Raw genomic sequence first — 27,271 nt, forward strand, 5'->3', positions numbered from 1 at the left:
GGACTTTAATGAAAAAGCATCAAATAGCATGTCATATTTGGTGAGCCTAACTTTTCTTTGTGCTTTTGTTTATAGTATGTTTAGATTTCCATTCACTGATGTAATTGGAGCCATGATAGATGTCCCAAATGTACTTGACAAGAAGGCCAAAAGAATGAAGACACATCATGGTGGATAAAATCTTATGTTCCCTGACAATGACAATAATCAATCAATTACTCAGCAAAATTGTGCTGTTAAAATTTATTCTGGTAGAAAGAATTTCCCTGAGTATGGGTTCCTGTCTGAGTCTGAGAGTTCGGAAGACTAAACCTCTGGTGCCGATGACTAACTCAGATCGGATCCTGCAATGTTATCGTAGGGCACGTGTATTTGCCTTCATTCGTGTTAAAATGTAGCATCAAACTAGAGTGAGATATTTTTTTCACTTATGTTTTACAAAATTAATCAACAAATAATGTCACAAATTCAGTTGTTGCCTCTTTTAGTAACTTCATTACATCACTACCTTGCCCACAAAGGTCTTCCAAAACCAAAATAAAAGAGAAGGAAGTGGTGATGGTACAGGAAGAGGAGAAGAAAAAAATAAAGTGCCACCATTTTTAAAAGAAATGTACACCAGAATCCATCAGAATACAATGTGCAACAACCATGCTCCTTCTTCTAAGCTTTATTCTTTTCCAAATCTTTGGTCAAGAAAGGGATTTCAGCAAAGGCACAAATAATGCTATAAGAAACAATTATAGATTTCTCCTTGCAACCTGTAATTTTTTTTCCATCTCCCCCCCCCCCCCCGCCCTCCTCTTGGTTTCATTTATTTCAAAGCAGAAACCTCTGGGATGGTTCAGAATTTTCCTTATACAGAAAGTGGTAATAACTGAAGACTGCATTTTTCTTTGTAGTATTTATTTATAAGGCTTCTAACCCACTTTTCATTCCAAATTTCCCTTGAGAAGCCTCTCTCACGTTTGATGTTCTCTCAAGAGCACCAACTTCCAGTTTTTTGTCTTGATTTGTGGAATCTACCACAAATCATTATCCCTTCCAATTTTTTTTTTAAAAGGATAATAATGCCAAAGAAATAGTGGTGATTTTGCCATTGTTCCATCTTACATCTCTGAATGTACACCATGTTGTGCATTAGAGCTATAAACAAAATTCAGATTTGGTTCCAAACAATTTTAAAAAAAATTCCCATAGCTTACACTTGCCTTTTTTGCTTTTGTTTGGTTGAAAGCCAAACTTTATCAATAGAAGCAGACTGTGTACATAACACTTGGTTCACATATCCATTTATTTACAGATATGAAATTCTGAATAATGTATGCCTTATGACTTGGAATATTTTTAGATTGATTTTTTTCAGTAAAACAGCATTAACCGATTCTAGAGTTTCCTTAGGAGCTTCTGTTCTGCAGCCATCTCTCTGGCCTCAAGGGGGGCGGGGGAGAACAGGAAAAGAAAAGTTAGTTTCCATTAAAGGAATTTTAAAAAGCTCAGATGAACAAAATGTTAAGCAAATATTACTTCAGCAAATAAGTTTGATCAAAGAAAAGGGGAAAAGGGAAAAAAGCTCATCCTTTCAGGAGAAAAGGATGCATTGATTTCAAATATTCAAAATAATTTTGAAAAATAGGCAAACCACTTTGAGAGCAGAAGTCGTCTGAAATTTCTACTCCTTTTAAAAACAATTTCATAAGCGCAAGGGATTGGTCATATGTCTTGTTAGAGAAAAGATCAATGTCCAAGTCAATACAAGAAGGCAGTTCTCATGTAGCTTTTGACTTCCAGGTGAACCCCTTTCAAGCTCAGTTAGTGCTTATTGCACCTTTGGCATAAAAAATGATCACACAAGCCTAAAATCTGGCATACTTCCCTTCATCTTCAAATTTTACTAACTTTCAAAGACTGTGAATTTAATAATAATAATTAGTTTATTGATTAGAGGCCCATAGGCCATATCAAAATACAGATGTCCAAACATATAAAAACAATTCAAAGTGAAATTGGAGTAAAATATAATAATTTAATATACAGACAAGTAAAATATGATAAAATTATATTTCAGTATCACCCCTACAATCTACCCCCATCAGTCCCACATATGCCAATCTTATCTGGACCATCTTACTCAAGTACTGTGATGTGTTAAGTGTTGTTTTCAGATTCTGGCCACACAAAAAATATGTTGTTTTAATATGGGGTTCCCAATGGGTCATTTGTTTAATATATGAACCAAGGTACCTGTCTCTCAGCCTCTTATACAAACAACAATCAAATATTATGTGAGCCAAATCTTCTATCTCTACCACTCCACAAATTCAGACACATCCATCATAGGGTGTAGAATGGAACCTCCCATATCTGACCATTGTATCGAGCTGTCCGAATCTCGCTCACATAAATATCTCCCTAAAATATTTTGGCAATTGTAACTTTAAAGAGCTGTCTGTTTGAAAAGTATGTTGATATTTACTCAGCCATTTCAAGTTACCAGCCTTATTAAGAGTGGCTATATCATTTTGTGCTTGTATTCCTATTATTTCTTCAGCAACTTTTTTTTGGCTTGTTCACCTATTGCACAAGAGGCAGGAATACCACAGCTTCTTACAAAATTTGTCAATTTGATAAACCAACAGGTTTGTAATTGTGCTTTTGTCTGATCTAGTAAACATAACTTAGGGAGTCCATCAGTCTCCATTTCATTAATTTTGTTCCAGTAGTTATATGGTCTGATTTTAGACAGTGCATGAATTGTATACATTCCCAATTCAGCTCATATTGCTGCAGAAGATGTCCTTAGATTTACACCTAGAATACATCTCAAGTGCTAGGACTGTGTTTGTCCTAATACAGTAATAGAATGTAGACCCCAAACTTCTGCTCCATATAAGAGCTGTAAAGCTGCTGCAGGGTGGAGGATTAAACCTGTACAATCCATAGACCCTGAAACCTTTCCATATTGTGACATGAATCCTTAAGCAAGCTGATACTTGGTAGGCATAATATATTCAGCCATTAACAGGCACATAAACCACGTTTACCTACCATTCAAAAGAGACAATTAAAAAGTTAAAAGGGGGAAAAAAGATCTAAACACTCCTCACCAGGAATCAACATCCAGATAAACAGGGATTAAGACCGGGATTAACACCAGACCAACAATCAAGCAGTAAATAATACCCCAATCAAGGAACTACCAACCTAGATAAACAATCAAACAGTAAACAACAGCTTAAGAAAGAAAACAATATTCTCACCAACACTGAAAGGGCAACCCATTGTACATAAACAGATAGCAAGCCCCAGCACTGAAAATACTACCTTGTTAGGTAATGAAGTATCTACAAGACAGCAGCCAAGTTTGGAGAGCACCCAGGACCCATAGTACAGTCCTGAGCTACAAATATTCTCTTCTATCAGTAAATATAATGTACTTGGTATGCTTCTACTCCAAGCATTCATGATGTTTAACTCCCATTTAACTCTTGATAAAGGAAAGTATGGCCTTATCCCCAACACGTGGAGAGGACATGGTGACTTTTGTGTACCACACAAAGTGAAATGCACTCCTATAGATACTCACATTATTTAGCACCTACATACCTGAAAAAATGTACAGTGGTACCTTGGTACTCATTGTTAATTGATTCCTAGAGGCACGATGCATATCAAAAATGAGTACCAAACGATTTTTCCCCATAAAGAATAATGTCATGAATCACAAGGCAGCTGACACCAACAAGTTCTAGCTTGTGCATTGAGTACCAAACAAACAAGAGTACCAGAACAAACTTTTCATGTCAAAATGCATTGAGTACTCAATGAGTTTCAAAGCAGTTAAATACCAAGGTACCACTGTAGTGCAAAATCTTACATAGGCATAACATAATTGAAGGAAACTTCTCAAAGCCAAGAGGAAATTTCTATTTTACTTCTTCATCATGCTCACTACAGTTCTCAGTTTTCCAGAAAAATACTGAATAACGAACCTGGCCTCCCAAAGATTGCCCACTCCTGTTATAAGAAAGAGTCCTAAGACTTCATGCTGGATTTTTTTATATGACAGTATAAAATTGGTTTCCTATTTCTCTCTTCTGATGATGTTACTTCTCAAAATCTATAACCTTGGAGATCATCTAAGTAGTATCTAGAATTGGTTTCTTGAAATCATTGAAAACTGTTGGACAATATCATCTCAGGAAAAGTGTTTTTTAAAGTGTTGCAGACAAGCCCTATGTTCACCCTAGAAATGAATCTAAAGCAAAGTACAGTCTTAATGATTCCCATCCAAATGGATCTCTTCAATGAGTGAGTGCTCCAAAGCGGAGAGCATTCTCTCCACTTATTCGTGTGGCCTTTTTTATGTGCAATCTTTTGAAATCTACAGAAAGCCTTCTATCTGTATGTACAGGGAAGCAAAGGAACAAAGCCTTTTCTTTCCATGCAAAGCAGTTATTATTCTTAATTTCCAAGAATGTATGTATATGTTCTGATCATAAAACCAAGTGGGCAATTTTGATGCCAAAAGAAGAGAATGAAAGAGGAAGTGAGAGAGTCTGAAGTGGTAAAATATGAAGTATTTTTTGCCAAACATTTACTTTGGAATCTAATTTACACACTTTAAAACAGCTTCCCCAAACTAACATTCTCCAGATATTTTGGGATTATAATTCCTCAAACTCTCAATCAGAAGAGTATCAGTCCCAACACATCTGGAGGGACCCAGAGAAGGGACAGCATCAGCTAGAAACTTCCCTCAATTAAAAAGAACAGCACAATCCATTGCAAACTTCTCATGTTGCGTATATGTACAAATATGTACATCAGTGAAATACAGCACATTTCTTTTTTAAAAATTGCAGGGCAGATTTTCCTTCTGGCAGATTTATGCCTTGTCCTTTTACCAGAGTGGAGAATGCCATATAATCATACATTAGCTGACAGGTCATTTTAGAGCGCTGTGATGCCAAATTACTTTATCAATTGGTAAACTCTGAAGGTGGTGGTGGTGTCTTATTTATTAAATTTGCTTCCCATCCATTTCATTGCAGAATTTGAATATCCAACAAAATAAAAAGAGGAAATAAGTCTGAAGCTAACCTGGAATTGAGAGCACTGGTGGGAATCCAAGAACATGGATATTCCCACAATTACTGTGTACAATCAGAAATCCGAATATGTCATCACATCTGCCATGGAAAACTAAAATTAAAACTGTGAACAAAGCAGCTGGAAGATTCTGCTCTGCTTAAGGGGCAACAGCTGTATTTTGTGAGCAAGTAACCTGACACAGTTCATGGTCGGTATAATTCAGAAATAACTGCACATTAATAAGGCAGGTTCTCTATTCTCCCCGCTGGTTTTATACAGTATCACTTCAATCCCCACTCAAATTAGTAAGCAATCATTTTGCAATTCGCATTATGCAATATTTGCCTTTGGGAGAAAACAAGTTTAAAGATGAGGGTAAATCAGATGAGTTGCAAAACGACACTGTTATTCCACTCTATGAAGGAATTCTAAATTGTATGTCTGCAAGTACTGTATGAGTTGGATGCTATAAGAAATTGCTTTCCTTTATAGGACTGGATTCGTCAGGTTGCGACATAAGAAGGGTTAACCAGTGAACTGCAGGCCATATGGAGCTGCAGCCCTCCTCCACATTTGCCCAAACACTTAGATCCATAAATAGCAGGGCTCTCAAAATTAGAAAGCAAAATGCCAGAATTCAGCCATACCTTTTTTTTCCTTCTTCTTTAATTAACAGGAATAAAAAGCAAAATCAGTGCGTGACCCTTACCTAAGCCTTTCCTTAAAAGTTGAGTTAATACTATAACACAGGGATCCTTAGTGCTCTCTAAACTTGGTTGTTTTCTTGCAGACATTTCATTACCAAATTAGGTAACATCATCAGTGCTAGTAAGTGGGATTTGCTCTCATTTTATGTACTAATAGTTTGCCTTGTCAGTGTGGTGGGAGTGGTCTTGGTGGTTCCTTGATTGGGCTGTTGTTTACTGTTAGCTTGTTATTATTTTTTGAATGGTGTGCAGATGTTTATCTGCATACACTTGTTGATAGCTGATTTGTGTGAGTGGCAGGCTTCTATTTTGTTTTTAGACTTGGCTTGGTCTAGGATGCTCACAATTTCCCAGTTGAAACTATGGTTAAGTCTGCCCATGTGTTGTTAAATTAAGCATCTTTCATCATATCTTCTGCTTGTTTGGTGTTCATGAATGTCCTCTGCTTGTTTATCCTGCACAGTGGCTTACAATGCTTGCTGTAGATAACTCTTGATCTTTCCTCTGAGGCTGCTGGGTCCTTCAACTCACTTTAGGATATTTTGGAGGGCTTCAGTTGGCTTGTGTGCCATAGTGATGTTATTTGGCTGCAATAATCTGCTGATGGTTTCAGAGATGCTCCCAATGTATAGCAATGCCACCCCCATCCCAGCCTACGTTCGCTGTGCTATGTTGGTGAAGTTGTATGGATATCCATCTTGCTGGAAAATGCTCTATAGACAATCTGTCTCCTCTCCCCTCTGATGCCCAGGGTAACCAGAGTGCTTGCATTCATCTAAATAATGCCCTCACCAGCTTCTTTTATGAGAGGCTGGGTTGCTGCCCTGATAGTAGAGTATCTGGTTGGGGTAGGTAGTCCTATGATAGACCTGTGTTTCCAATTGCCATCTCTGCTCTAGTAATGAGGACATTCAGAAAGGGTAGGATGCTGTTGTTCTCTTACTCCCCAGTAAATTTCACTCTCCTGAAGATGTTGTTTATGGTCCCATATGTGTTCTCCAGTTGGTCCTTTTTTATTATGACAAAGGTGTCAGCTATATATTGGATCTATACTTTGGGATGTATACAAGGGAGTGCTATAGATTCCAGGTACTGCATCACAAACTTTGTTATCAGTCCCCAAACCAGTGATTCCATGGGTGTTCCTTTGATTTGTTGATATATTTGTCCATTGAACAAAGTATGTGATTAGGCAAAGGTTGATAAGATCCAGGATTCTGGGTATTTCAATCTTGGTGTGCTTGGTTTAATCTACCTGCTGTGCAGCAGTGTTGTCATGGATTCCCTAGTCAATTCTGGTCCTTGGATGTAAAACATGCTGTGACATCAAATGAGATCATGATTTCATTTTTATCCATCATCATGTCTTTAATACTTTGGAAGCACTGAAATGGAGAGTTGATAGAGCATTTGCTTCCCTCTGTGAGGTGTCCAAGCCCTTCTGTTAATTCTTTAGCAATGTTGTAGGTGGGGGTTCCTGGCAATGATACAATTGGAGTAAGAGGTATGTCTGGCCTGTGTGCTTTGGACACAATGCAAAGACACAGGCCAATGTAAGCCAGTGGAAAGCATATAGGCCAGACATATGTCTCCATCCAATTGTATCATTGCCAGGAACCCCAACTTATAATAGCACTAAAGAATTGGCAAACTCTTGCAGCCTAGTCAAGACTGGAGACATCAAAGTAATTACATCAAAACTGACTTTGGTTGATGGATTGAATTGATAAAGAGAAATTTAACTTTATATACAGTTCTGTTTTTAATTCAATTCAATTCAGAATAAAGCTGAAGGGGACCTTGTAAGTCTTCTAGTCCAGCCCCCTGCTCAAGCAGGAGACCCTATATCATTTCAGACAAGTGGCTGTCTAGTCTCTTCTTAAAAACCTCCAGTGATGGAGCACCCATAACTGTTCCATGAGTTAATTGTTCTCACTGTTAGGAAGTTTCTCCTTAACTCCAAGTGGCTTTTCTCCTTGATTAGTTTCCATCTGTTGTTTCTTGTCCTGCCTTCTGGTGTTTTGGAAAATAAGTTGACCTTCTCTTCTTTGTGGCAGTCCCTCAAATACTGGAATTATTACTACCAGTATCATGTTACCCCAATCCTTCTTTTCTCTAGACTAGCCATACCCAAATCCTGCAACCAATCTTCACATGTTTTAATCTCCAGGCCTTTAAATTTCAAATGGGAAAATCCTTTTTAAAACAAATGCTTGGGAAAAAACCCACAATTTGGTGTAATGAAATACTATTCTAAATACCCAACTCTAACATATTAAGTCTGAACGTTCCGCTATACACACATGCATACATATAAGTTAATATATGATTGTGTTTGTATGAAGAAGTCAACTGATGGGTGCTGGTCCTGTAAATCAATTTACTGCACAGACATCAGCTAAAATAAGTCCATTTCTAGATTCAAAGGGTAAACTGGAGAGTTGGCCAAGTGAGCATTTTCCTTTACTTCATACTACACTTAAAACAAACATTTTCACATTTAAAAAGCAAGCATCCCAGAACAAAACCTAGAGCCCTACCAGATGTGGCATGAAAAATGAACTGAAGAATTTCCCTGTCCCACCAATAAATTGAACATTTTGCTGGAGGTTTTCCATTGTACTTCCTCCTCCTGTGACGATATCAGAAGTTTGGGGAGTAAACTGCTATCTGGAAAGTGGAAAGTGTCCACAAAGTTGCCAATTGGTCAGAAGGCTACAAGCAAGGAGGGTGTAAAATTGCATCTGGAAATGCCTTTAGATAAGAGAAAAAGCACCATGCAGGCAGTCCTTGACTTACAAACATTTGTTTAGTGACTGTACGAAGTTACAACTGCACTACAAAAAGTTACTTCCAGCCGGTCCTCACACTTACAGTAACTGTTGCAACATCCCCAAGGTCACATGAACAAATTCAAGTGCTTGGCAACTAGCATGTGTTTGTGACAGTTGCAGCCACCCTGGGTCATGTGATTGCCATTTGTGACCTTCACACCTGGTTTGTGACAAGCAAAGTCAATTGGGGAAGCCAGATTCACTTAACAACCATGGTGCAACTCACTTAATTAACCACCTTGCTTAGCAACAGAAATTCTGATCTCAGTTTTGGTCATATGCTGAGGATTACCTTTATTGGAATAACTTCAAAAAGCTTTACAAATGTCCATCTAGGATATTGTTGTTAGCCGCCCTGAGTCCTTTGGGAGATAGGGCGGCATATAAGTCCATAAATAAATAAATAAATAAATAAATAAATAAATAAATAAATAAATAAATAAATACCCAGCGGCTACTCTGCCCTGCAATTTTTTAGAGCTGTGTGCTGAACACACTGACAGTGCTAGATTGGAGAAGGCCGCTGTGTGGAGGTTAAGGTTTAGACACAACTTAATTTGTTCCCTTAATTTTGAATCTTTTTCCATGCAACTAAGAAATCTCAGTCCTTGCTTTCTAATCACAGTGCAGCTAGAATAGGGCAACAGGTACATAATTCCAACGGAAGTTTAACCTGGAATGGATAACGACAAACAATTAAAATGTCATCGCTAATGACATACTGTATTAAGTTTATATTATATTACTTGAAGTTTGGTTCTTGTGCCACATGTTTGCCTACTCAGTAAGGGGACAGCTGAGCATTTTCTTCATAGCCATGCCTGTAATTTAACAAATATATATATATACAGCCATTCAGCATTCTTGGTAGGAGAATAAGAAAAAGCAGAGATATATTTTTGTGGCCAACTGATGGCAATTGAGGAGCAAATAAATTCACCGGGAATTTATTTGAGGAAGGGCAATCTGTCCAAGTAGTGAAAATTATAAGAGTTTGGTAGAGGTGTTTTTAAACAGAAATGATGACAACTATTCTTAATTTGTTCCAGATGCTGCCAATCACTCTCACAGAGGTCAATCCAGGGATAACTCAATTATAATATCAATCCCACCAAGAATGATTTTATGTGTGGGCGCTCCTGAGAGAAGGGTGACGATGATGTCCAGATGGATCATTTGGAGCAGGAAGCTTGTGAACTGCAGTCTGCAGTGAGACCTCTAGTGTTTTTCTTCTTCCACATCCTGGCAGAGTTCCTGTAAAGTATAAACACACACAGAGCTTCTATTGTTTGCAGCCCTTCACGAGCCCCACTGATCCTAATATGGAATTCAGCAGGAAACCCATGATTTCCTGACATAGAGCAAACTGGAGAAAATAAAGGGATTGCCCGAAATAAAAAGAACAAGAGACACACAGAGAGAGTCCCTCCATTAATTTGTTCCAGTTTCCACTTTCTCTTTGGAAATGCAATGGAAAAATGGAATGGATTTAGCACGAATCCCTGATTTTTCAGGCCAAACCAGAGCAGAGGAACAGACATTCAGCTCCTCCGATTGCTGCTATTTTTAAGCCGTGTGAAATACCACCGTCTCTGTATGCAAGATGAAGATTTCCTGACTTGAACTAACGACACGCGTGTCGATTGTCTATTTATTCCCTCACATGGTTCTTCTCTGTGGCTTGAAAAGATCAACTGTACAAACTGAAGTTATGATTTCATGATTGCCTGCCATGCAGCAACAACAATAGCAACAAAAAAAAATATTCATTCAAGAAGAAGCCTGCTATCAACAACTGGAATTCTCCTTTGGGATCTGTGCTCTTTCGGGTGTGCTTGCAAAAGCTGGAAGGAAAAAAGAAAATCAGGAACAACCAGCATGAGTGGCAAAGAAGAAGAGCCCACCTATTCGGATAGCAACGTGAAGAAGATGCTCAAGTGTGTGGTGATTGGTGATGGCGCTGTTGGCAAGACCTGCCTGCTGATGAGTTATGCCAATGATGCATTTCCGGAAGAATATGTACCGACAGTGTTTGACCACTATGCAGGTAAGAATAACCCATCCCTCTTTCTTATATCTGCCAGAAGTGTTCAAATGCTAACCTATTTCCTCCCCATGACTATGCATTTACATGCATTCACAGACCTTATCAAAGCTAAGTATGCCTTACACAGTGATAGTAGGATTCCTAAGGAGTGTAATTGTGTAACATCCCCTCTACAAAGAAGCCCCATATGTAATAAATTAACAGACCAGGACTTTACCATTCCTTTCCTCATGAACTATTTATTTTGTGGCAGGTAGAGATAAAATTTGGAAAGTGAGACCATTGTAATTAAACCACTCTGATCTAATGCTGTTGGCTGGCTCTAAACTTTTACATTAATGATTATTATTTTTTCATCTTCTACTCTTTGAAGAGATGACCCCAGACAAGGGTTGTCCAAGGCATGAAAAAGAAGTCCAGCCTAGCTCAAGAGGATGGTTGTTATGGTGATGGAAAATCTCTCTCCCACAGGCCGGCAGTTTGACACAGAAAGCCTTGCTATTTGTTTAATCTAAAATGAAGATTAAAAGTGTGGTGTCATTTTGCATAATCTTTGTGTATATCTATTAAAATGAATGCATGCAAAACTAGATCTTGCTGCTCAGACTGAAATAGAGAATTCCCTACTATTTCTTCATAGTAGGCAAACCTACAACTGTGATTGCCTGCTGATCAGTCCAATATTTTCCCCTTTTATGCTTTAAACAACTCTTGGAATAGAGGAAGTTTTCAGGGTATTTTCCCCTGTAAGGCAGGAAATCCATCCACAGTACCAAGGAGCTGAATTCTATTCCAAAGCTCACATTGCATGCTAATAACATTTACTACCTAACTGGAATGCTCTTGATTCCAATCCATTATAAAACATTAAGAAACTCCCTAACACAAGGACTAGACAAAGTAGTTGTGACTTCGCCTGAAAACTTAGTTTGGAGAAAAGATATGATTTTCAGGGTTTGAATCATTTTCCACAAGGGGTAAAGAAATAAAATAAAAATAGTGGCTGGGTGAGTGGGTACTATAGATTTCAGAGGTTGTTTGGGACTAAAGTACTGATCAAATTTGAACTAACTCTGATCTGAAGGATAAATTCATTAACCTTGATTTTTCTCTGGGTTCCTTTTTTAATAAGTGGGCAGTTGTTCTGAGAGATAAAGGAATAAAACTAGGGTAGAAAATAGGAGATTTTCCTGAAATTGTTAGACTATAGTTTACAGATGAAACGTAGATGGAGTGAATTCTGAAAATTCAGTCATTTTTGTAGGCCAGGGTTTTACAGCTAAATGTATGATTAAGAACCAATTAGTCCAGTTGTCTTAGCCTAATCTATTTCTAAGATATGTTGGGAAGATACAGAGAAGAAAGAAAGAAAGAAAGAAAGAAAGAAAGAAAGAAAGAAAGAAAGAAAGAAAGAAAGAAAGAAAGAAAGAATGCCCTGAGCTTCTTGAGGGAAGAATGGGATACAAAGGTCATTATAAATTAGCAGTTGTCATTAGAAATTGCTTAAGAGGATAAATAATTCTGCAGCTGCTCACATAAACAATTTACAAAGATAAATATAACCAAAACCAATCTCATTACTATTGTTAAATGTAAGACAGCAATCTGAACAAACAGTGTAATCTTGCAGTAGAGATAAAGAACTGTAAATATCTTTTAACAAATAAAGCCCAGCACCACATGTCAAAAAGAGTTAAAGTAGAAAATTAAATACAAACTAAGATTGTATCAATATTTCACTTAGGATGGAGTTACCACTGAACCTTTTGCTCTCTCAAAAAGGATGAAAAACACCACACAATATTCTAAAACCAGCAAAAAAAAGTGGTGGCCTCTTTAACCTAAATGTTCTTTATAAATGTCCCTGTGAAATAAGCAGGTGCCCCAAACAATTGCCATTATCGTAAAAGAAAAGGCAACGCGTATCCGTAAAAGCTAATTTTATAATACCATCAAGGGATAATGAAGATAAATGGAACTTGGCTAATCATTTGGGAGCATTACTAACTGGCTTCTTTTAGCCAGGTTAAAAATTACAGATTGGCAGATCCTTCTTGGTTCATTTCACTCCAGGTTCAGAAGCATTACCATCTTTTGCATTCCATAGTCCAGAAAGAGTGACACAATTACATTGCCCAGTTCCCAGCTTGATTTTTGAATTTACAATATATTGTAGTTTACATAAATTATGTCCCTGGTGGGAACTACATATCTCATAGAACTACTGTCATCAGTAAAATTATGCACTTTGGGGCAATATCATGGAATCTGTTGACTGTTGGTGTAATTATATCAATTTCAAATTTTCACTACTAGAGATGGATCTATTCTGCAGCTTTGACATATACAGGTTCAGTGCAAGTATACATCCCAGATTAATAGGGCCCTTCTCACATAACCATGAAATTCATAGGAAGCATGAAATTCATAGGAAATTTTTTAGCAGTTTTGGTTACCAGCTGTAGTCCAGTTGTGGCATTCACCAGTATGAGTCAGCATCTACATTATTGCAAGTCTAGAGCCAATATATGTGACATTCTGCACATAAGCTTTTCACAAGATTAACCATGAGAATAAGCCTCAAATTTCCTTGCTGTTTTGCCCATTACTTACTAGAATGAGGTGTCAAACATGTTGCATGCATTGTTATGTATACAGTATATATCATGTCTGCATTTGAGTATCAAACAGATCAGTCCTGGCCTGGTACTCTCAAACATTTTATTCATAAGTAAGATAAAGAGACAATGCAAAATCAATTAATCAAGGAGAGAAGCAACCTAGAACTAAGAAGAAATTTCCTGACAGTTAGAATAATTAATCATTATTAATTAATTAATCTGCCTCCAGAAGCTGTGAATGCTCCAACACTGGAAGTTTTTAAGAAGAGACTGGACAGCCATTTGTCTGAAATGGTATAGGGCTGGGGTGTCAAACTCACAACGTCATGTGACGTGTCATGACGTATTGTGACTTTTTTTGCCATTGCCAGCAATGGGGTGGGCACGGTTTTGCTATGATGCATCCGGCCCACGGACCAACAGTTTGACACCCCTGGTATAGGGTTTCTTGTCTGAACAGGGGGTTGGACTAGAAAACCTCCAAGGTCCCTTCCAACTGTTATTCTATTCTAAAATATCAAATATGCTTGTGACAAAATAATAGATAGCAGAGTTAATGCCTTAGAAGGCAGAAATAGAATTCAAAGTGAGAAATAGGCAAAATGATAGAAATTCAATGCAGACAATTGTGTAGTCCTTCATTTAAGAAACAAAAATCAAATGTACAACCATAGGATGGGAACAGATTGCTTGGATGTAGTATTTGTGAAAAAGAGTTTGGAATTAAAATTGTTAACAAACTGAATAAGAGTCAATAGTGTAGTATGGCTGTGAAAAAAGCAAATATGAATTTACGCTCCACCAACAAAAGTATGGTTTAATATCATTTTACTTTATTTCATGCTTCTCAGATCCCATCTCGAGTTTGTATCCAGCCTTGCACACCAAACTTAAAAAGGATTCAGATAAATAAACAGCTTAAAAGAAAGGCAATAACGACACTAAAAACTATGAAGAGTGATTGAAAGAATTGAAAATAGTTAGCTTTAATAATAAGAAGACTGTGGGAAGCACAAAAGCATTTTCGAAATGCCTGAAACAGTGACACACAGAAGGTCAAGACCTTTTTTTATTGTTCCAGAGTGCAAGACATGCCATAAAAGGTTTAATTTACAAAAATGCAAGAACAAAATATTTCCCAATATTTTGAGAGGTTTTTTTTAGAAAGGTTATAGACTTTCTTTCACTTGAAGTGCTCATGCAGAGGCTGAAGATCCACCTTTCAGGGACAGTTTAATTTGGATTCCTGTATTAAACAGGAGATTTTGTGACCACAGTTCACATTTTTTTTAAAAAGCTAAAGTTGAATATATTAAAATGGTTAAAAGGGTGTATAATATTAATAATAAAAACTGAAAGTGTTTCCCAAAAAATCCACACTAAAGAAAGTATATATAAAAATGCACTGATTAATGATGTACATTTGAAAAACATATAGAAATCCTTGTGTGAGAAACTAAGTAAAAACCACCTTGACTGCTTTGCACCTTCACATTGTACTCAGAAATGAATGGGAGTATGTAGCTACCACATGCTAAAATATATAGTTTGATACAAATATCAGAATCAGAATCAGAATCACACAAGTGACTGTCCAGTCTCTTCTTAAAAACCTCTAGTGATGAAGGACCCACAAAGTCTGAAGGCAGGCTGTTCCACTGGTTAATTGTCCTCATTGTTAGGAAGTTTGCTTTTTAACTGCTGCCACACACTGCTGGCTGATGTTTAAGTAATCATCCACTAGGACTCCAAGGTCCAACTTACAGTTACTGTTTTTAAGTCAGGTTTTGCCTAATCTGTATGAGAAAGACAGAGCTAGATGAAGCAAAAGTTGGAATTAAGATTGCCAGGACAAATATCAACAACCTAAGATATGCAGATAATACCACTCTAATGGCAGAAAGTGAAGAGGAACTAAAGAGCCTCTTGTTGCGGGTGAAGAAGGAGAGTGCAAAACTTGGGTTGAAACTTAACATTAAGAAAACCAAGATCATGGCGTCTGGCCCTCTCAATTCCTGGCAAATAGATGGGGAAGAAATGGAGGTAGTGACAGATTTTATTTTCCTGGGCTCCAAGATCACCGCAGCCGGGGACTGCAGCCAAAAAATTAAAAGATGCTTGCTTCTGGGGAGGAAAGCCATGGCAAATCTAGACAGCACACTAAAAAGCAGAGACATCACCCTGCCAACAAAAGTGCGTATAGTCAAGGCTATGGTCTTCCCAGTTGTAATGTAGGGCTGTGAAAGTTGGACCATAAGAAAGGCTGAGCGCCAAAGAATTGAGGCCTTTGAACTATGGTGCTGGAGAAGACTCCTGCGAGTCCCTTGGACTGCAAGGCAATCAAACCGGTCAGTCCTAGAGGAGATCAACCCTGACTGCTCTTTAGAAGGCCAGATCCTGAAGTTGAAACTCAAATACTTTGGCCACCTAATGAGAAGGAAGGACCCACTGGAGAAGAGCCTAATGCTGGGAAAGATTGAGGGCAATAGAAGAAGGGGACAACAGAGAATGAGGTGGCTGGATGAAGTCACTGAAGCAATAGGCGTGAACCTAAATGGACTCCAGAAGATGGTAGAGGACAGGAAGGCCTGGAGGAACATTGTCCATGGGGTTGTGATGGGTTGGACACGACTTCGCAACTAACAACAACAACAACATAGGTTTACATCTAGAAACTGCAATCCAATCATTCCCATCCTCATTTATTTCTTTTTTTTTCATTTATTTTTTCATTTATTTCAACAAGTTTAAACTCTCCATGAAAAACTATTTAAATTAGCAGCTTTACAGACAGCAAGGAGGGTCACGTTAACATCTAATACCCATACCATTAGTTTAAAAACTGTACACATTTCTGAAGATATAATTACATCTTGCCTAACTATCTAAAGTGTGATTTGGGAAGTTAAAGACACCAAAATAAAACCCAAAAGAGTTTTAGTGTATGGGAAGACGAGAGGCTAACAAGAAGCATTTTCTGTCACTTAGCGGCTAATAAAAAGACTTCAAATCTCAGGAAAAGGGGGGAAACCACAGATTTGAGGGGACAGAATTGTAGAACCCTGATCTGTATTTTTCATTCAGATAAATGATTTTTTTATTAGAATTACACACTGGGAAAAAGAATCTAATTCTTCAAGTTTCCACCTGAAACTAGCTAGGTGTAAAGGTGCATAACCATCCTGCTGTGATCAAGCAAGACATATTTTTAATTTGAAAAATGATGAAAAACAGATCAATACGCCAAAACTATTCATGCTACATTTTTTTAAAGAATTAGCAAAAGTCTCATAGAAAATTGAAGAAGTGGATAAGGCTGGAGCAGTACTTGACATCACTGACAAATACATCTGCTTTTTCAGTCGCAAAGAGGTTTATACTACCCACTACATGAATTTAGCATCTGGGTAAAATAGTTGAAGCATCCATTCCATCTGGAATGAAAGACTAACAGGATGGGAAAAGTTAACAATGAGGGGCTGAAGAAATGACTACTGTACTCCCAAGGTGCCAGAGAAAAATAGTTGAGATCATTTAATCTGGGGTTTCCTCCAAACTCAGCTATTCAAAAGATGGAAAGATCATGTATTTTTTTTATTATTTGTGTCTCTGACAAACCAATGCAGCGGTCATGGAACAAACACTCAGAATGATGGGCTTGTCTTGCTTGGAAAGCAGCAGCTGGATCACAAGGCTAGACAATCTGTGGATATTAATAAAGCCTTAGAAATGTTTGTCCTTTAAGGAATGTAATAAAAATATCGTCTGAAAAATTATTTTGACACTGAAATCGCCCTTATGTGGGTGTTTATAAAAGCATGCAAGTCTCCATAGGATCTCCCAGCAGGGGAAATGAGTAGGAGGCAAAAGAGGTTAAGTTTAAGAAACAAACTCCAGGTTTCCAGAATGGGGAGCAACACTTTTAGTAACAATCCTTGTATTTGAGCAACAAAAAAAAAAGATAAGTACATGAGTCTGCTGAAAACAAGTTATTTTTTTCCTGTGAAAGAAGAAAATTGGGAGGAAAACAAGCAGCAGGTAGGCAAAGCAGTTGCTTCCTGGCTAACCATTCCTATATTCCAAGGTAAAGGTAAAGGTAAAGGTTCCCCCGCACATGTGTGCTAGTCGTTTCCGAGTCTAGGGGCCGGTGCTCATCTCTGTTTTCAAAGTCTAAGAGCCAGCGCTTGTACGAGGACGTCTCCGTGGTCATGTGGCCTACATGACTAGACGCCAAAGGCGCACGGAACACTGTTACCTTCCCACCGTAGTGGTCCCTATTTTTCTACTTGCATTTTTTTACGTGCTTTCGAACTGCTAGGTTGGCAGAAGCTGGGACGAGTAACAGGCGCTCACTCTGTTACGTGGCACTTGGGATTCGACCCGCCGAACTGCCGACCTTCTGATTGACAAGCTCAGCATCTTAACCCACTGAGCCACCGCGTCCCTTTCCTATATTCCAAAGAACCCCTTAATTCCCCCCACACACACACACACACATACTTGGGATGCAGAGAAATGCATGATGGACAATTAGCTCAGGCTTCTTCCCTTTTTTCATAGGTCAGCCTCAGTAATTCAAACCTCCACAAGCCTTTTGGGGTTTGTTTCCTCATGAAACATTTACAAGAGGATTATCTCACCTTCTCTTTCCTTTTATATATATATATATATATATATATATATATATATATATATATATATATATATATATATATATATATATATATATATATATATATATATATATATCTTGCATTATTTATTTATTTAGCGTATGGCTGGTCACACGCAGAATTAAAAGCACTTCATATTTACAAGTTAGAACAGTTAAAACAATTTTTTTTTAAAAAAAGAAGCAATTTAAAAACCTAAGAGGAAAACAGAAATAACATTTCAAAGTTTAATGTCGAGTTTGGAGATCCAGTCAGTAGCTGCCGTTGTTACGCAGAGGAAGTCCTTAAAATCTCCTGGGTATCTTCTATTAGTGCATTCCCTCACTATATGTTGGATGGTCTGTCGGGGAGCCCCGCAATCACATTGTGCTGAAGGTGCCTTTCCCCATTTATACAGAGAATTGGCACACACCCCATGAGTCATTCTAATTCTATTGTATGTCACCCATATGTGTCGGGGTAGATTAAATCCTGGAGGTATAGTATTAGGATTAATATGCTCAGAAATATCTTGGGAGGTATAGCTACTCCATGCTTCCATCCACTTTTGTATAGTGCTCTGATGTTCGACCAGCAGCTTAAGCGTTGTGAGGAGTGGTGGATTTCTTGACTTTAATCGACATCTTTATCTTTATCTTTATCTTGCAAACTGACAGTTTATCAGAATACTAAACAAGGCAAAAATCTGTTTGACAAGGTTGAAGCTTTCATACGTACGTCAACTTTAGAAATTTTTTTATATGAGTTGTAATCAATTCAATCATAAACTATTTATGGCAACAATTCTCACATTTCAACATTGTGTTGAGTGTTACTGAGTGATAAGTCACAAATGATGAGATATTGAATGAGACAAGCGAGTTTTTGCTTTGGGTCATTCTGCAGAAATGGACCTTTGTAAAACTACTTTCTGCAAGTGCCATTAACATGAATAGCCCCTTCATAACAGTATTATATTATATTATATATTATATTAATTTTATTTATATACCGCCCTTCTCCCGAAGGACTCAGGGCGGTGAACAGGGCAGATGTATAAAATACAAAAAATACAAAAGTTAAAAGGAATTAAACATAATGCCCAAGTAAAAACGATAAATACAAATATTAAGAGCAATAAAAAACCCAACCCACCCCTTATCAGGCCAGCCAGCTTGTTCAAACAAATGCGTTTTCAGATCGCGTCGGAAGGAGCGGAGGTCGGGCGCCATCCGGAGCTCAACCGGCAACTGATTCCATAGGTCCGGGGTGCCCACAGAGAAGGACCTCCCCCTGGGGGCCACCAATCGACATTCTCTGATCGGTGGCACCCTGAGGAGGCCCTCTCTGTGGGAACGCACAGGACAAAGGGCAGCAGGTGCTCCCTAAGGTACTCCGGACCCATGCCATGTAGGGCCTTGAACACCATTACCAGTACCTTGAATCTCACTCGGAAGACAACTGGTAGCCAATGCAGCTCACGGAGTAGAGGTGTAACATGGGAGTATCGGGAAACTCCCAACACGACTCTCGCGGCTGCATTCTGTACCAGTTGGAGGCTCCGAGTGGTCCTCAAAGGCAGCCCCATGTAGAGAGCGTTGCAGTAGTCCAAATGAGAGGTCATGAGCGCATGAGTGACCATACACAGGGCATCCTGGTCTAGATAGGGCCGCAACTGGCGCACCAGGCGAACCTGGGTGAAGGCCCCCCTAGTCACGGCCACCAGTAGGCTTTATTGGATGCTCTTAAGTTATTCATGGCTTCCAGGGATTTTGAGCAGTCTGGGCATTTTTTCCCTTAATTTCATCCCATTAATCTTCATTATTAAACTACTCATTTGGTACATTAGCTATTCATTATAACTGCACTTACATCATTCCCCAATCTGGTGTCCTCCAGATGTACAGTATTTGATTTTAAGCTCTGTCATTTCCAATCCTAGCTCAGAATGATAAAAATCACTACCCAACGCATGAGCAGGGGATGTAGAAGTAAAATAGCGGATATCAAAAACTTAAAAGATACTAGCATCTTTAAGTACTATACAACATTTGAATGAGGGGAGACATGGGGAACTCATCAAATTTGCAGAAGACACCAGTGGTGAAAAAAGTAAGGTTCTACATGGTACCTTGCTCAATAGTAGTAACTGTGAGAGGATCTTGGAGTCCTAGTGGACAATCACTTAAATATGACCCAGCAGTGTGCTGCAGCTGCCAAAAAATCCAACACAGTGCTAGGCTGCATTAAAAGAGGGATAGAATCAAGATCACATGAAGTGTTAATATACCACTTTACAATGCCTTGGTAAGGCCACACTTGGAATACTGCATCCAGTTTTGGTCACCATGATTAAAAAGATGTTGAGACTCTAGAAAGAATACAGAGAAGAGTAACAAAAATGATTAAGGGACTGGAGGCTAAAACATAAGGAATGGTTGCTGGAATTGGGTATGTCTAGTTTAATGAAGAGAAGGATGAGGGGGGACATGATAGCAGTGTTCTAATATCTCAGGGGTTGCCACAAAGAAGAGGGAGTCAAACTATTCTCCAAAGCACCTGAGGGCAAGAAGAAGCAATGGATGGAAACTAACCAAAGAGAGAAGCAACCTAGAACTAAGGAAAAATTTTCTGACAGTTAGAACAATTAATCAGTAGAACAATCTGCCTCCAGAAACTGTGCGTGCTCCAACACTGGAAGTTTTTAAGAAGAGACTGGACAGCCATTTGTCTGGAAATGGTATAGGCTTTCCTGCCTGAGCAGGGAGTTGGACAAGATGACTTCCAAGGTCCCTTCCAACAGTAGTAGTAGTAGTAGTAGTAGTAGTAGTAGTAGTATCATATACCTTACCTGCAGGGCTTACCTAATTGCAGTGGCTCTTTTCCTTCCTCAGTAATTGATTCTAAGCAGTGATGATGTGGCAGTAGAAACAGCCAAGCAATTTCTCCTTTGTAAGGTACCATAAGATCCTGTGCTTTTTCTCCTTCTGTTAAGCATCTACATGAAGCCACTGGGAGAGATTGTCTGATGATTTGGTATCAACAATATGCTGATGCTATTTTACTGGTCAGCATTGGGGATGGTATCAGTGGCTTGATCCAGTGTCTGGATGCAGCAAGGGATGGTTGGGATGAGATAGGCTGAAAGTCAACACCACTGTATGTCCATTGTCTGTTGTATCTCTTGATGGAGTGAAACTGCCTCTGAAGGAGCTGGTTATCAACTTAGTAGTCAGTCCTTCTGGATTCACAGCTTTTTCTGGTTGGGCAAAGAGAGGCTATGGCCAAGGGGTTTTTTGCCCAATTTCAGCTGGTATGTCAGTTGCAACCTTACCTGGAAGAGGAGTATCTCAGTGTAATGATTCATACCATCACCATCAGTTGTCTGAAGTACCACAAGATCTAAACAAGTCTGCCACTGAAGCTTCCATTAATCCAGAATGTAAGAGCCCACTTGTTGAGAGGTATGAACCAACAGAGGTATGTAACCCATGTGCTCTGGCCTCTAAACTGGCTGTCTATTGGCTTCCTTATGCTATTCAAAGTGTTAGAGCAGAGGTCTTCAAACTTGGCCCTTTTATGACTTGTGGACCTCAACTCCCAGAATTCCTCAGCCAGCATCGTGTTAGAGAATGTATTACTAATGCCCTGCTAGGGGGATGGACATCCTCAAGCCACCTTAGTAGGACTGCTCAGATTTCATGGGGAAGAGTACACCAAATGACAGGTTCTGTGTCAAAGAAATAATTTTGTACAATTTTGGAAAATATCACAATGTTAATAATTGAATTGCTTAAAATGACTTTTGATATTTGAATGCAATCCTATACTTCATTTACTCTTGCTTTTGTTTTAGTTAAACATTTTTAATATTACCTGTGATTTTAAGTTCTGATTATTTATTTAAGTATCCATGTTTTGTTGCAAATTATTGATCTGTTTGTGGTGGGCTCATATACATGAATAAAAGTATTGTACTATCACCACTGCTCCCCCTAGGCTAAGCAATTGAACTACCTGTTATTTTATGAAGTTAATTCATTGAACAAAATAAATTTGTACAGTAAACTCTAAATCAGATTCTTAATGTCCCAGCAAATGTTTCATCATAATTAAGGCAGGCAAGACAGATGCAGAAATAAAGAACGTAGATAATTTCCATAAGGCATTTCATTGGAAAATGCTGTTAAACTCTAAGAACACTGGAATGATAAGAATTATGATACCTAATTAATTCATCAAGAAGAAAAAGAAACATCTTCCTGCTTACAGCACATATTTTTAGGAGACTCTAAGGACACCACTAGCAACACCAATAGACTTAGGCTTATATACTGCTTCACAGTGCTTTACAGCCCTCTCTAAGTGGTAGCAGGAGGGCAGAGGTCAAACCCTAGGCCCCTTAGTTGTGGGGTTCCTCAGGGGTCGGTACTCTCGCCCCTCCTGTTCAACATCTATATGAAGCCGCTGGGTGAGATCATCCGCGGTTTCGGGGTGAGCTATCATCAATATGCTGATGATACCCAGCTTTTCATCTCCACCCAGAACCAGCCCAGTGATGCCCTCAACGTGATGTCCCATTGCCTGGAAGCGGTATGGATTTGGATGGGGAAGAACAGGCTCCAGCTCAACCCGGCCAAGACTGAGTGGCTTTACATACCGGCATCTCGTTTAGTCCAAGAGGTTCCATCTTTGGTTATGGGAGGAGAGGTGTTACCTCCCGTTGATAGGGCATGCAATTTAGGCATCCTTCTGGATTCATGACTAAGTTTTGAAGATCATATAGGAGTTGTGGCCAGGGGGGCATTTGCCCAGGTTCACCTGGTGCTCCAGTTGTGCCCCTATCTGGACCGAGATGCCCTACGTACGGTCACTCACGCACTCATTACCTCCTGTATAGATTACTGCAATGCTCTCTACATGGGGCTGCCCTTGAAGACCACCCAGAGGCTCCAGCTGGTGCAGAATGCGGCCATGCGGGTAGTGATGGGAGCATCCTGATACTCCCATATTACACCCCTCCTGCGTGAGCTGCATTGGTTACCGGTTGTCCTCCGGGTGAGATTTAAGGTGCTGGTACTTACATTTAAAGCCCTACATAGCCTAGGCCCGGGATATTTGCAGGACCGTCTGCTTCCGGGAATGACCTCCCATCGCCCAGTATGCTTACACAGAGAGGGCCTCCTCAGGGTGCCGTCGGCTAGACAATGTCGGCTGGCAACCCCCAGGGGGAGGGCCTTCTCTGTGGGAGTGCCAGCCCTATGGAACCAACTTCCCCTTGAGCTCCAGGTGGCCCCGGATCTCCAGTCCTTTCGTTGCAGCCTTAAAACATTCCTTTTCCATCAGGCTGACCTGGACTGACGACAGGGATTTTAAAATGTTTTTTAATTTTTAATTTTAATTTATTTTATTGGGGCTGTTAATTTAATTCTTTTTAACTTTTGTATTGCTGTATTTTATTGTTGTTAGCCGCCCTGAGTCCTTCAGGAGATAGGGCGGCATTGTTGTTGTTAGCTGCGAAGTCGTGTCCGACTCATCGCGACCCTATGGACAACGTTCCTCCAGGCCTTCCTGTCTTCCACCATCTTCTGGAGTCCATTTAAGCTCACGTCTACTGCTTCAGTGACTCCATCCAGCCACCTCATTCTCTGTCGTCCCCTTCTTCTATTGCCCTCGATCTTTCCCAGCATTAGGCTCTTCTCCAGTGAGTCCTTCTTTCTCATTAGGTGGCCAAAGTATTTGAGTTTTAGCTTCAAGATCTGGCCTTCAAAAGAGCAGTCAGGATTGATCTCCTCTAGGACTGACCAGTTTGATCGCCTTGCAGTCCAAGGGACTCGCAGGAGACTTCTCCAGCACCACAGTTCAAAGGCCTCAATTCTTTGGCGCTCAGCCTTTCTTATGGTCCAACTTTCACTGCCATACATTGCAACTGGGAAGACCATAGCCTTGACTATACGCACTTTTGTTGACAGGGTGATGTCTCTGCTTTTTAGTGTGCTGTCTAGATTTGCCATGGCTTTCCTTCCCAGGAGCAAGCATCTTTTAATTTCTTGGCTACAGTCCCCATCTGCAGTGATCTTGGAGTCCAGGAAAACAAAATCTGTCACTACCTCCATTTCTTCCCCATCTATTTGCCAGGAATTGAGAGGGCCAGATGCCATGATCTTGGTTTTCTTAATGTTAAGTTTCAACCCAAGTTTTGCACTCTCCTTCTTCACCCGCAACAAGAGGCTCTTTAGTTCTTCTTCACTTTCTGCCATTAGGGCGGCATATAAGTCCCAAAAATAAATAAATAAATAAATAAATAAATACAGAGTCAGTATATTGTCCCTGACAATCTGGGTCCTCATTTTCCTGACTTCGGAAGGATGGAAGGCTGAGTCAACCTTGAGCCACTGAGACTTGAACTGTCAAACTGCTGGCAGCTGGCAGTCAGCAGAAGTATCCTGCAGTACTGCATTGTACTGTAACCACTGTGCCACCTTGTTATTAATTACTATGCAATTTGTTGTGTTTAGATAAAGATGGAAATCCTGTAGTTTATAGGGTGGCATGCATGGACTGATGAGTGGCATATTTTCTCTTACTCAGTGGCAGGATAGAGAACAAGCAAGATTCATTTCAAGCAGATTTTTTTTTCTTGGCTATACAGCATCAGCATCAGCATTATCATTTTAGCCATTGTCTAGCTACTGAAGAGTGAGGCCCTGTTCCGCATGTTTCCAATCAATTCAATCCTGAGCTTTCTTTTGGCAATTAGACCCACAATACTTCTGATGTTGTCGATCCATCTTATTTTAGCTCTCTTTCGTGGGTATATAGCATTCCACAAAACTCTAAAGACTAGGATTGTTAGGTTCCAGAATTCTCGGCTAATTAAGACTCATTGTGGCTGAAAATTCTGAATGTTGACATGTCAATACACCTATAAAAACCCACCTTCTGGAATTAAAGAATAGGAGGACTTTGATGCATTATCAACAGCAAGTAGGAGCTGAGCTTGAATGCTATTTATAGTTGTGCATGCTTTAAAATAATTCTCAAGAAGTGCTTTGGACCTCATCCAAGTGCAGGCATAGCACTGTTTTGCTATTCATTAAAAGCAACCCACTTTTTTCCAGGCTGCAGCACAATTCTGAATATAAGATGCAGCTGTTTTATGGAGTTGACTTTTCATACATGGGAATAATTCTCTAAATTCTACCCTCCAACTGTAAGGACAATTCCCAGAATTATCCACAATGGTTGTGCTGATTCATGGTCATGCTGGGAGCTGAAGTTTCTGCATAACAGAAGATAGAGTAGAAAGGGGTGTTTTAAGCATTACTTTTCCAGAATAGTTACTACTCTGTAGTTATTAAGTGCTGTACTGTGCACTGGGCAAAAGAATATAAGACTGCTGAATCAGATCCCAAATCCATCTAGTCCAGAATCTTGCTCCCCACAATAGCTAACCTAGTAAATGCTGAAGCATAGAAGCTGAAGCTGAAAGTTGCAGCCATCCCTATCCTTCACAATTACTTATTCAGCAGAATGCTGACTTCAAGCACAGATACTGGTGAAATTATCAAGATTTTCAAAACCAGTGGTAAGATTTTTGCCTATGACTTTTTATCCAGAAAAAAAAATTAGGGGCAGATCTGATTCCAATGAATCTAGTTCTGTAGAAGATCATCACTGCTATTAGTCAGGATGGCGTAACTGTCTCAGATAAGATGCTGGAAGCCAGAACTGTCTGTGCCAAAGGCCTGACGTGCTTTTTAAGTAAGCTGACTACGAAGTGGAGGATGCAGTCCTGTCTCCAGTTTTCAAGGAAGATTCAGCTGCTGTCAGTAATGGGAGAGGTAATGTGGTGGAATGTAATCTAAACTCCAAGGCAGTAGGGGCTGCTTTCCAGAGGAGCAAGAGACAGCAAAGTTTAGATAGTTTGGCTGGGAGGAAGAGGGACAAGACAGTTTCTTCCTGGGAGTTCTCAGAATACATCTTTAATGATGATGCAAGTAGCTTGGCAAGATTTCTGACTGTAGGTTAGGAACAATAAAGGAAACTGCTCTGAAGTAACACATCATGTCTTTCTTGGTTTTTGGTGCCTAACAGGTGCCATCTTGACCATTTCTTGAAGAAGCAAGATAACATGGGACAACCTTGATCCTTGATTCTGCTTCAATAGGTCAATATAGAAACTACCTACCGTTGTCCCTTTTGTAAGTAAAGGATGGGAAAGTAACTGCCAGTAGCAACAGCATTTTTCACCAACCATGCATTACCTATTGCCTAGTAGAAGTGCTTTTATTAGAGAAACTGACCATATTATGGCCACACTTTGTCTAGCATGCTTCAGTACTGCGTTTAGTCAGAACAGAGCGGAGTGCAAGTACAAAACAATAACACAATACTGTATGGAGTTGGGGGAGGGAACAGAAAAGGGTTCCTTACATAGGAGATTTATTGATGCCTATATTACCAAATTTGTAACTGTGGAAAGAAATACAATATAATTTTTCAAATCAACCTAAATGGGTAGGTGGGAGGATTAAATATAATTTCAATAATATATATTCATGGCAGCTTTCTCATTTTCCCCCTTCTTTCCATATTATATCTTGATATCATTTTTTTCATATAATTTTATTTACAAGTTTTAATGGCTGGATGTCAGGAGAGACAAATTTGTTCAAGCTGTACTTGGTCCCTTTCACAAAGACACTGGGTTTGCCCATTTTCCCTCTTAAGCACTGTTTTTGGAAATGGCTTAAAATAGCTTTTTGGGTATTAAGAACCTCCAGAAGGATAAGTTTTATTACACTAGTTGATTTTCTTCCAATCCATAGTGAAAGAAGATTTATGTACTGTAAGTTTAAAACTTAAGGAAAACTTTTTTAAAAAAATGTAAATAAGTAGTAAAGTGCAATTAGAATATTGATTTTGAAAAGATTTTAATCAAACTAAAGGGCCAGATTGATTGGAAGCAAGACATTGAAAAAGTTATAAGAAGATTTCTTGTTATTAAAATATATGAAGATCTGAGCTTAAGTGGGAAATGTTCTGGATGAGAGAAAAACATAAGAGGAGATCTTGAAGGTTTGTTATTAGAGGCAATCAGAAAGAATTAAAGATTTTAATTAAGGGAGAATCCCCCACTAATAAAGAATTGAGGAAAATATTTTAACTCTGGAAGAATTTAAGAATATTTGGTAACAATATGTTCAGAACTTATTTCTTAACTGTCTAATAAAAATAGGATAGAAGAGGACATAGCTGAAAATCAAGCTCTTTTGTATATGGATTTGAAACTGACAGGAGATAAGAATGGTAT

General features: G+C 39.0%; 1 protein-coding gene across 1 annotated transcript in view; it reads left to right on the top strand.

Moving 5' to 3' along the window:
* Nucleotides 1-10,137: 10,137 nt before the first annotated feature.
* The window catches only part of RHOJ (ras homolog family member J), a 76,904-nt gene continuing 59,770 nt past the window's right edge, over nt 10,138-27,271 (top strand). Inside the window, 3 exon segments of the mRNA XM_083359459.1 lie at nt 10,138-10,451; nt 10,454-10,490; nt 10,492-10,682. Of these exon segments, the coding sequence (XP_083215585.1) occupies nt 10,355-10,451; nt 10,454-10,490; nt 10,492-10,682 (325 nt within the window). The 5' untranslated portion in view covers nt 10,138-10,354.

Source organism: Vipera ursinii (genome assembly GCF_947247035.1).
Source record: "Vipera ursinii genome assembly, chromosome: 1".
Lineage (NCBI taxonomy): Eukaryota > Metazoa > Chordata > Lepidosauria > Squamata > Viperidae > Vipera > Vipera ursinii.